Source organism: Heteronotia binoei, chromosome 2 (assembly GCF_032191835.1).
Source record: "Heteronotia binoei isolate CCM8104 ecotype False Entrance Well chromosome 2, APGP_CSIRO_Hbin_v1, whole genome shotgun sequence".
Classification (NCBI taxonomy): Eukaryota; Metazoa; Chordata; class Lepidosauria; order Squamata; family Gekkonidae; genus Heteronotia; species Heteronotia binoei.
Genome location: NC_083224.1, coordinates 61058768 through 61070804, shown reverse-complemented (window position 1 = coordinate 61070804; position 12037 = coordinate 61058768). Strand labels below are relative to the sequence as shown.

At 46.1% G+C, this 12037-nt stretch overlaps 1 protein-coding gene across 1 annotated transcript in view; it reads left to right on the top strand.

Annotated features, from left to right (window-relative positions):
* Positions 1-10761, top strand: part of IGFN1 (immunoglobulin like and fibronectin type III domain containing 1) — a 57764-nt gene extending 47003 nt beyond the window's left edge. The window contains exons 22-26 of the mRNA XM_060232987.1: positions 402-490; positions 5772-5967; positions 7047-7346; positions 7909-8235; positions 10641-10761. Of these exons, the coding sequence (XP_060088970.1) occupies positions 402-490; positions 5772-5967; positions 7047-7346; positions 7909-8235; positions 10641-10696 (968 nt within the window). The 3' untranslated portion in view covers positions 10697-10761. The remainder of the gene's footprint in view (positions 1-401; positions 491-5771; positions 5968-7046; positions 7347-7908; positions 8236-10640) is intronic.
* The last annotated feature ends 1276 nt before the right edge of the window (positions 10762-12037 follow it).

Below are 12037 nucleotides of genomic sequence, written 5' to 3'. Positions count from 1 at the left end.
CTGCCTCCCTTCCAGGACTCTTTTTCTAGCAGAAGCTCGTCTGCATATTAGGTCATGCCCCCTGATGTAGCCAATCCTCCTGGAATTTACAGTAGGCCCTGTATTAAGAGCCCTCTAAGCTCTTGGAGGATTGGCTACATCAGGGGGGCATGGCCTAATATGCAGAGGAGCTCCTGCTAGAAAAAAAGCCCTGCCCCCTTCTATATATAAATCAAAAGCTTAAGGTAATCATCAGTTTATTTACAGAATTATGATCAAACAGTTGTGAGTAATGTACTGTTGTGGAAGCATTTGCAATGGATGGTATCTCTAGGCATTCACTATATTTTCAAGGTGTCTTTGGGGACATATGTTTATTATAAATGCATCATAAATCTACAATTCACTTTTTTTAATTTTAGTTCACCCCAAACTTCTAATAAATGACAATGTGAAAAGCTTCATGATTGTCAAAGCTGGGGATACCATTCGTGTGCGCATTCCCTTTGAAGTAAGTATAGCTCATTGTTGAGAACACTTCCATGAATTTTGAAAGTCAAACTCCAGCTTTCTTGCTTTGTTGTACAGATGGTGGCTAACTGTTGTAGTCTTTTTAAGTATCACTTTATATTCACTAGTAATGCCACTGCAAATACCTTTCAAAACTTGTAAATGAGCCCTACCCCAGCTCTAGTATCTATGTCCTGCCTTAAAATGTGATCATAAACTTATGTACTAAGATGGGGGTCCAGTTTTAAGTCACTTGAACGTGCTTCCAACTAAACAAGGTTTAAGATTGGGTGGCTATGATGCTCTTTCAAAGCAGTTCATTCTCTGCATTCAGTGGAAGTAATAGAGCTGACGAGTTGATGCTGAGGTGTCCAGTTCTCTTCTTTGAAAGGAAACACATAGGGGCTCAACACCATAAGACAGCATTCTTTTTTACTGATAAAGGCAAATGGGTAAAGCCTGGCACTCTTCAGCCATGTTTAAGTACTTCTAAATATTCTTTTATTTGAATGGATGAGAGTTAAGCAAGCTAACTGTCATGATTTTCGATAGCTTGTGTCCATCATTTGTCATCAGCTATTGCTGTTGTCACTGAGTGAGAGGGAAATAATAGACTTGGGGGGGGGGGTTTAGAAAGGGAAAAAGGAATGACTCAATGGCAGTCCGTAAACTGACAAAGGGCATTTTGAGAGGAGTTAATTGTTGCTGAACTTGAGTCCGTGTTGATTCCACATTGTTTTGACTTAATGCTATGCTGTTTTAACTGATATTGGAAGCTACTTTTGTCGTTTTAAATTATATATTTAATTAGTTTTAAATATATATTGTAGGCATCTTTGACACTATTTATTTGGTAGAAAGGTGAGGTTCAAGTATTCTAAATTAAGAAATGTGTGAGTGCAGGTGTGGTGTTACTGTAAGAACCTAGTCAGAGGTGTAGAACAAATGTCCCTTTGTGGGGCCAGGCAATGTGTACCTTAAAATGTAATGCCAGGTATCAGACATATAAATTTGATAAAGAACACAGGCACACTTGAATAATATTATTTTTACTCAAAATACAAACATTAACTCTTACAGTATTTCCTTTATTTAACAGTCTTTGATAATTGACACCTCTTGCTTTGAATTAGTGCATCAAAATCAGGAGTCAACGTCTGTGTTATAGCAATGTTGAGTATGCTGTTTAGGTGTGTATCTGTAAGCTGAGAATACTTTTGATTTATTAACATTTATTACAGAAGCTGTTCACAGACATATGTTGTCCCAAACACAGACAGAATTTTAGAAGCAAAAGCCTTAAGTTGGGGCTAATTCAGACCCCAAAACTGGTAAAATGCAAACTTCAGAAAGTACAACATCACATTGCTCCCCCACCTACCTGCAATTTGTGGCATCCTTTTATTGGTAGGTGAGGAGCACTGTAAATATCCTATTTTGCTGACTGTACTGACTCACAGTATGTCTCCCATCGCAGAGGAACTTTTCCTGACTATCCCTACCCCCCCCCCCTGCATAAATAATCCCAGAGGCTCTCCTCCCTCTCTGAAAAGACACTTACCCACTACACTAGATCAGCAACCTTTTTTTCCTGCAACTCTGGAAGTATTTTTGTGTGTGAAGCAGGATTTCTTCCCCACTTAGAAAGATCCACCTCAAAAGCATACACATATAATATAAATTCTCCAAGGAACTGGTGCCACCACCCTCAACACTTGCTCAATCCACCACAAAAATCACGAACCCTCCACAGATTCACTAGCCACCTGCCAATGATCAGAACTCCTAAATCAGGCCTTCCCCCCTAAACATACACACCTCCACAACAATCTATTCTTCTCCAGATCTCAAGTCTGATCCCACTGAATACTCCTTTCCTTGAATTTCAGTTCCACTTAGAGACCTGACCTTCCACAAAGACTCACATACGTCCCATGGAGCTAAGGTTCAAGCATGAAGACTAACAACTGGGAGACCCAGGTTGATAAGCCCCACTCTGCCATAGAAGTTGCTGGGTGACTTTAGGCCAGTAACAGCACAATCCAGAGAGGAGGGGTGGAAAGTCTTTTGGGACCAGATGAGCCACTATGAGGGCGCAGGAAGGGTTTGCACCAATGTACAACCAGCGCCGCCACAGTGGGGGGGAGTTACATGGGCGGAGGGCCACCTGAGCGCAGCTCCGCCTGAGGGCAGCAGCACGTGAGGGCTGTGCCCAAGCGTGGGCGGAAGTGAGGTGGAGCCAGGCATTCAGGCAGAGGAGGGGGTGGAGTTGGGGGCACAGCCAGGCTTAGGCAGCTTCCTGAGCAGTTTGACCCATGACACGCCCCCCACCCCAAGAGGCACAACTTTATGCCTGCAAAAACAGCGGCGTGTCCCATAGGCACTCATTGAAACCAAAAACAAAGGTCGCTTCCGCTACTGTGGAAGCTCATAAACCCCTTAGGGAGCGGCGTGATTGCCTTGCCAATACCCTCGTGCCTCGGGCTGACGAGCCCCCTCCCTAGCACCCAATCGCAGTCTCCCCTCTCCTAGAAATACTTCCGCTCTGGCCTCGCACAACTCAGTTGTTAGGGGGAGGAGCGCGTGGCGGGAAATTCTGCTGGTGAGCTCCCGGCCATACAGACTTAGAGTGAGGGACAGGCAGGCACGTTGGTGACGGTTTTGCACCGTGCGGTTGCTTTGACAGTATCTCTGACTTGCGAGGGGGAGGGAGAGGTCTCTCCCCTGGGGCTAACTGCTCTTGTTTCCAGGTCTCCACAGGTTCCAGGCTCCTGGAGGCTCTGCATGCGAGGACTGTCACCCATGGCTGGGTAAGTTCCACTGTCCCCCCCCCCAGCCTCTCCCTCCCCTCGCTCTCGACCGCTTGGTGTGCGAGCGTCTCTGGCCCTTGAACCAGGCAGGGGGCATTTGCTGACCCCGCTCTCCTGTGCTGCCACCTGCTCCCTTCCCTTGGTCTGCCCTGTGCTGTGTTCTCAACCCCTGGCAGGGCACAGGGTGTGTGTGTGTGGCAGCTGCCCTGTTGCGGGGAGGTGGGTCAGAGACTGTCCCTTTAAGAGAGTGCCTGACTGAAATGCAGCCTGCTCTTCCAGCTGCCGCCCCTGCAGGTGCTCTTGATCTCTATCTCCGTTTTGCAGGTGGGACTCCAACACAGAGGCTTCCACATGTGTCGCTCCACTGCCCCCCACTCCCACAGCTATTTCTGCCCACCACTCGGAATGGAGCCCCGCCCATGGCTAGACTGCCCACCGCACGCCAGGGAGACTCTTGCACTCTGTTCCGGAAAAATAAAGTCTGAGCTGTGCCCTCTGTTGTCTCTCCTGCTTGGCATCTGCTGCACTTTCCCTGGGCAACCCCCCCCCGTCAGTGACCTCTCCGAGGGAATGCCTGGGAGGGTGGGCAGACTTGGTTTTGGGGGGGAACGGTCTATGAGCCGCCATGCTGCACCCCCCAATGGCTGGACAGGGGAAGGGAGTGCCACCCCTCAGCCTGCCTGGGCTGACAGCCTACCCAACCCCACAGGGTTGTTGTGTGCAGGGCACTAAGTGGGGGCTGATGAAGTGGACTCAGAGTTCTGCAGCTGATGCACTCGCACTCAGTTCCGCGGCCCCCGAGGGAGGTGTTCCGTGCACATGGCAGGGGGTGCCAGGGCAACACAGGGGGTCTCTGGGTGGGGGGGTGTTGTCTGCTGCTGGGCTGCTGACTCCCAGACACACACTCCAGCCATTGTCTATGACAGCGAACTCCTGCACTTGGTACTTCCTGCTTGTCTGCCTGCCATTGGCAGAGTCTCTGACAGCGAGAGGGTGTGAGGGGATTGATGACTTCTTTGTGGTCCCGTGCGGCCCTGTGTCGCCCCCACCCCTGCCTCGCCACCAAGCCAGGCTTCTCATGCATGAAAGCCCAGCCTCACTCCTGTTCCCTCCCCGTGTTGGTGGGACGTCTCTCTTTTGCCTGTGATGGTCTACCCATCATTGGCTCTGTTCTCTGTTTGGGGGCGGGTTGGGGATGGCTATCAGCCTCTCTGGGGCCACCTCTCCCCATCCCTGACAGTCATGAGCCACGGTGCATGCGCCAGGACTGGCCAATGAGGGGGGGAGGTGGGCTGGCCCTCCCCTCTGGCTGCCTCCACCTCCCTTGTACCTACGCCAGCAGCGTTGCCATGGTGGCCATCTCCCTCACAGCAAGCTATGCCTTTCTCCTCCCGACGCTCCAGTGTGCTAAAGTCCTCACAAGTCTACTAGCGGCGCAGCAGCTATGCCGTGGCCGGCTGCCCCTTATGTCTGGATTGGACTGCCCGTCTCTCAGCCTAACATACCCTGCACAGATGTGAGAAGAAAAATGTAGATGGGAAGAACAATACTTGTAAATTGCTTTGGGTCCTCATTTGGGGAGAGAAGCCTGTACAGACACCTAAAAAATAACAACGATGCAACAAAATCTCAAGTCTTTCAGGTCACTCAAGACTCCTGTTTTATCTTAGCCTCCAGCTACACAAACACTGAGCACCTTCCCTCACCCCAACAAGCTATGTTTCTCTTCCCTTCCCATGGCTTTCCAAGTTCAATTCCCACTATGCACCCCATTGCACACACTTCCGTTCTTCACTTCTGTGCCCCTCCCTCCAGCCTAGGGTCGCCAAGTCCTAGCTGGCTGCCAGCAGAGGGCTCTAGGGTCTGTTCCAGGATGTTCCAGCATTCACACAAAGTGCATATACAGCAGTGATATCATCCAGAAGCAATGTAACTACACTGCCAATGCTGGGTTGTGACGTTCTACTTTTTAGGCAAAACTCTATGGTTTGAGCCCAATTTCACCATAGAGTTTTGCCCCAAAACTAGAATGTCACCCAAATACACTCTGCCATTCCTATTCCTACATTTCTTCTGATTCCCATTCCCATCAGCAGCTACCACCACCACCACCTTCACACTAACTTGGGGGAGGGGGAGAGAGAGAAGCAGCTGCACATGCATACTCTGCCCCTATCAAGAGAAAAAGAGGAAGGGAAGGATGGACCATTCAGCCAGCTGACCTGACACAGGTCTTTTCACTGCTCTTGCCTCTGCCGCCACCATGCTCTTCTTCCTTACTTACAGGCTAGATAACAGATCTGGACAGGCCAGTCCCAGTCCCTGGGCTGTATGTCCGACACCTCTGGCATAGATGGTATTGGTATCACTCTCTGAGAGAGGATTAATTTTTGTGGCAAAATACATTTCCAGTTCTGAATCACAGTATGTTACTAAACAGTGTATGTTGATTGTGTATTTCTTTTTCAATAGGCTTCCCCAACTCCTGAAGCAATTTGGCTGAGGGATGGGTTTTCTCTGCCACACAAAGCCACAACTGCTACCAGAGAAGGTCTGACCCAAGTCATAATACCAGGAGCTGAGTATTCTGACAGTGGCCTTTATACCATAACCCTCCAAACGGAGCGTGGAAAGAAAGAGACTTTCAGCTTCCTTGTCCAAGTCATAGGTAAGAGGCACATGTATAGTTTGCAACAATGCATATACAACTTGCAAAACACATTCATTCTTTTGGAAAATTGACTCAATAGCATATTCCTGCTCCTCAATAGCATATTCCTACTCCATATTCCAATAGCATATTCCTACTCCTACTTGGGCTAAGCAAGTAGGAATTGTGCAAGTTTCCCCATTGTCCACAGAAGGGATATAGGGGCAAATAGAGGTTGTAAGTGAACATATTTAGCACTGCCAAAAAAAAGGAACATGGAGTGCATGCTGTGGCAAGCCTTTATGGACAACTGTCAGAAATTGAATAGGACACCCACTCCCAAATATCGCAGACTGTCAGCCTCTTCATTTAAGTTTACAGAAAGCAGTTGCACCAACTGTCAGCAGATATTTCATTCTGGGAGATAAAGAGAGTGAAAACTGGCTTCTTTCCTCATGCAATCTCTGAGCTAAGGTCTTCTTCCTTTAAAACTAATAATTTAGCTTGCCTCGGCCCAAAGGATAGGGTATAAGTGGACTACAAACCTTTGGAGTCAGCTGGCTACCTTGTTTTTAAAGAAAGTGAATAATGAACAAATTAAACTAACAATTACATTTCTGTAACTAGTTAGAGGTTATCTCAAAGCACATTGTCAGCAAGATAATACAGAAAAAATCAGAGCTCAGCAAGACAAGATGCTGGAGATTCATGATCTGGTTTCCATCACACTTTTGCCATAAACAATGACTGAAGGAAGCCCACAAAACCAGCCAGAGCTAGTAACAAGAAGTCAAAATCATACACCTCAAAGTATTTCAAATACCAGCAGCCGACATGATTCACTACCTGGCCTCATATCCATCAACATCTTGTCTGAAAAGGGCAGTCTTATATTGCCAGAGGAACTGGACAAAAGTAGGAGCCCTCCTATCTTCTTCGGGAAATCCTTTCTGGAGAGTGAGCCCAGGTGGTGGCCAAATGAATGATTTTGATAGAGGGCTCCCATCTGAGAAGATTCTGTGAGGACTTGAGGGGATACACAGGTGGTACAAAAATCCTAGCAATAGCACCTGATATCTTTTGTTCTTATTTTGCAGATATCCCAGAATCCCCTGGTCCTATTCAGTTGGTTGAGAACGTCCCTGAGACTGTGACTTTAGTTTGGGAGCCTTCACCAACAGAGAAAAGAGAAAATACACTCTATTACATGGTCATGAAACGCGATGCCTGCAAGGGATCATGGGAACTGGTGTCTGATCTGATTTACACAAACAAGTGCACCGTCTCCAATTTTGTCCCAGGCCGAGAATATTTCTTTAGGGTTCTGGCAAAAAACTGCATGGGAATCAGTGAGCCTTCTGAAACAGTACAGCCTTGGATTGTTCACAAAGCAAAGGGTAAATAGACTAAGAAGGAAAACCAGTGTTAGTTTGCTAATTGCTTCTGTTGTGAATGAAATATTATGCAACTGGTCATTCTCATTACAAACATTATGCTTCTAGGAGGACATGACATTACAGTAGCCCAAGGAAATATGTTTGCATAAAGAGAAGTGATCCAAATATATTCACAAAATATCTGAAGAGCATTTGCTTAACTCTTAATTTAACCCTTTGTAACTCCATTTTATGAAGAGCCCCGTGGCGCAGAGTGGTAAAGCTGCCATACTGCAGTCCTAAACTCTGCTCACGACCTGAGTTCAATCCCAGCAGAAGCTGAGTTCAAGTAGCCCGCTCGAGGTTGACTCAGCCTTCCATCCTTCTGAGGTCGGTAAAATGAGTATCCAGCTTGCTGGGGGGAAAGTGTAGATGACTGGTGAAAGCAATGGCAAACCACCCTGTAAAAAAGTCTGCTGTGGAAACGTTGTGAAAGCAACGTCATCCCAGAGTTGGAAACAACTGGTGCTTGCACAGGGGACTACCTTTTTTTAATTCCGTTTTATTTTTGTACCTCTTGCAGGTAAATTTGAGGTCAGGCTTCCAAGATATAAGGGGGTCAACCAATGCCAGCCTCCACGATTTCTTGTCCCACTGAAACCGCACATTGTGACTTTAGGATTTGATTGTTATATGAGCTGTGCAGTGACCGGATATCCAGTACCACAGGTAACTTGGTACAAGGATGGCAAGAACCTCTCCCAAGATCCTTCCTTCTTCACCAAAAATGATTTTGGGGTCTGCTCCCTCATGATCCCAGGAGTCACACCATCAGATGAAGGAGAATACAGAGTGGTTGCCAACAATGCTCTAGGCCAGGCAGTCAGCAAAGCCTTTGTCACCATAAAAGGTAAAGACCAATGAATAGGTAAGGTCTGGCATACTTAACTCTTGTGTACCTGAAACCAGTTAGCGCTTGATCTCTGTTGAGATAACATGACACTACATAAGCCTCTCTCCACCATGATCAGTGGTAAATCAGCATACTTATTGAGGAGATGGGTGTTCAAGCATAGCATGGCAAGGGAAGTCCACTCAACATCTGGAGACTTCCAAGTTTCAGCAGTTGCTCCATTCCATTGCTGATCTCTCGTTGCTGGGTCAACAGCCCCACAGTGGAATCAAGGGGCAGGCAAGAGGACTGTTAGTGAAGATCTACAGCTTTGGCTTATCATGATGGTTTTAGAATTTTTTTTTTAATTATCTGGATTCAACCACAAAGCAACATAGAAGACAAAACAAACTAGAGTTTTGAGACAAGAAAATAAATAATAATAATAATAATAATAATAATAATAATAATAATAATAATAATAAACTTTTATTTATATCCCGCCCTTCCCGCCGGAGCAGGCTCAGGGCGGCTAACATGACATGGTATACCATGATTTATAAAACAATTTTAAAATACAATTAATACATACAGTTAAAACAGTTACATTAAATTACAGCTAAAATTAAGTTAAGGTGCTATATTCAGTTGACGTATTTCGATGGCGAGATATCGCTTTCAGGGTTCCTCATATGCTTGCAGAAAGAGAGTGGTTTTGCAAGCCCTGCGGAATTGATTAAAGTCCCGCAGGGCTCGCACTTCCTCCGGCAATTGGTTCCACCAGTGGGGGACCATTACAGAAAAGGCCTGCTCTCTTGTTACTCTTAGTTTGGCCTCTTTTGGTCCAGGGATCCTTAGAAGGCTTTGAGAACTAGATCTTAGTGCTCTCTGGGGAACGTGTGGGGAGAGGCGGTCCCTAAGGTAATTGGAACAGTGAGACAGAAATCATATCTATCTATCTATCTATCTATCTATCTATCTATCTATCTATCTATCTATCTATCTATCTATCTATCTATCTATCATCTATCTATCATCTATCCATCCATCCATCCATCCATCCAGTTTCTCATACAACACATACCTGGATAGAATTGGAATCAAAGAGAAGTCATTTGGACAGATGCAAAGGTCTTGAGACTTCTTCTATTTTGTTGATTACATTTTCTCACTTCACTTCTGATCCCTTTTGTACATTCTTCTTTTGGATGCTTATAGCAGTAATTATCAAAATTACAAATCAATAACTCATGGAATAGATTTGAAAATAGCATAATATGTGCCCCCCCCCGGCAATACTGGCTTGGGTCTTAACTCCTGCACAGTGACATTCCCACCTTCTCTGTCTGTTGTTCCCCTGAAACTGTGGCATTGTGAATCAGTGGATAACCCAGGTACATTGTGAAATCAAAATAGAGGGCTGCAGTGAGAGGGGACAATCAGCAAAATTGCCCTCTCCCTCTTCTGTGAGAAGTGCATACTGCAAGCTGAAAGGGCACTTAGGATCAAATCCATAGAGTTTGCCTTGGATGTCTTAATTCCACTGATAGATGAGAAATTTTGTTAAATTAGACAATTTGTTGATTACTGTCCAAACTAGTTCCAGCTGGGACTTGCCCAGTGCCCCCCTCCCCCCATGCAGACACCCCCCAACAGTGGCAAGATCCCAGGAAGTGAGGTTCTCACAGGCAAGGTCACAGCCATGGCCAAAGAGACTCTCCTGCCCCAGAATTGTCAGGCAAGGCTGCGGGTCCGAGGAGACCATTCCCCTGCTGCCGTGCTGCATCCGCCACCCAGCACGCTGTCCTGATGGCCCCGACATCCCAGGAAAACTGTGGACGTCTACGGCAGAAGTCAGCCTGGCAGTCTCAAAGCTCTGGTAGGCCCTGTGAGCCTGCTGTGAGAAGGGAAGGAAGCTTGCAGGTGGGAGCCTGCTCAGAAGCAGCATGGCCATGCCCTGAGGTAGACCTGGGTGTCTCCACCTAAGAAGGTGGCGGAGTCTGGGGAGAAAGCCAAGGGGAGGGGACTGGAGAGTCTGAGAGGTATATAAGGGATGGGAGCAGCCCGATGGGGGGCCAATGAGGATGAAGGGAGGAGGCTGAAGCTGGAGTGAGTAGGCAAGTAGTCTGAAGCAGCGTTAAGGAGCTCAGGTGCAGTAAGCTGGCCCCTTTGCCTGGTCTGAGGCCCCCTGGCTGCATCCCACAGAGGTGCCCCAAGGAGATAGCCACCGAAAGGGAGGGGCCACACGAGAAGGCAGGGCACAACAATTGCACCTTAATCTGTTCTAAGTCAACAGGATCTGAAATATATACGTAATCCCTTTTCTGTCTACATTTTTAATGCTGACATCTCAATGATCTTTCTTTTTTTCTCTCTTTCCTATGGTAAGCATCTGCTTTTTAATATGGATTCCACTGTACCAGATTTGCACGGCCAGCTGTATGATAATGCTTTTGCGCAAGATGGACGCAGTAACTGAAAGATGCCTATTTATGGTTATCAGCATTTGTAGAAAAACAGCCTTAAGACTACTTGGTTTTGTGGGTGTGATCACAGCAGCCCTCCTTTAAAACAATGTTCAATAAAAGGAAAGGCTTTAAAAGAAAAACACACCTCAGTGGGCTGTTCAAGAAATGAATGCTGGTCTCACCTCAGACTTTAACGGATATGGAAATGTAATGGAAAGAGAGAACTGTGGCTGGGTGGAAGTCATGACCATGGGTCACAGCAAGAGAAGCTGGTTTTGCAGAACCGAATTGCTTGTTGCATATGTGCAGGACTGCAGTATTTGTTTAAAGTGAAACATGCTGTGTGAAGAGATACTGGAAGCTGTCTAGTGCAATTTGGATTTGAAAAGTTTTGCCCCTCCCATATGGATTCTCATAGGATATGTGGTGTATGTATGTGTGGGGTGTGAACTAAAGTATTTTGATCTTAAGTACTAAGTCTGGAAATGTCTCAACCTTCACCTGGGTCACACCTTACTCCATGATGTAGTTCAGGGGTGGCCAACGGTAGCTCTCCAGATGTTTTTTGCCTACAACTCCCATCAGCCCCAGCCAGCATGGCCAATGGCTGGGGCTGATGGGAGTTGTAGGCAAAAAACATCTGGAGAGCTACCGTTGGCCACCTCTGATTGTAGTTGAAAGACATAGCAAGCTTCCTAAGGAGGCCTGTGTCTTGACACTTGGATGGGAGGCCTCCTGGAACACAACCTTGAATTTCATAAAAGGTGGGGATTAAAATGTAATAAATAACCTTGCTGAAATGAAATACTGATTTAACAACAAATATTTGAGAGAATACTACCTATGCAGTATCTGCAGTATTGAAAGCAGATTCTTAACTGAGACTAACTTTAGAACAGAAACAAAATTTTAAAGAAAGGGTGTGCTTTTATGATATGCAAGCATTTATTTTTGCAGCACATAACAAGACTAAACATTTTTTGGGTGGCTGAATAAAGCACAACATTCTGATGACTTCCAAAATGAGATCCACCTCCAAGACAAATTATCTGCTGTATTTTCTATGGATGCTTTAAAAAGATAGCTGTATTTAAAAAAAAAAGCTTTTAAGTTGACAATCTCTTTAAATAAGATGAAACTGACCATACTCAGCAACTCTGCAATGTCTCAGGATGTCCCAACTATACCAACATCTAGAAAGGCTAGGGAATGAACCTGGAACCTTGCCCAGGCAATGCACGTGCCATGGCCACTCTCTTTGTCTGCACCCCAAACTGTTGCCAGTCTTTAGGACATAGTTGTGGTCTTTGTGAAGATTTTTGTGAGATAAGAGAATCCAGCTAAGTTGCACT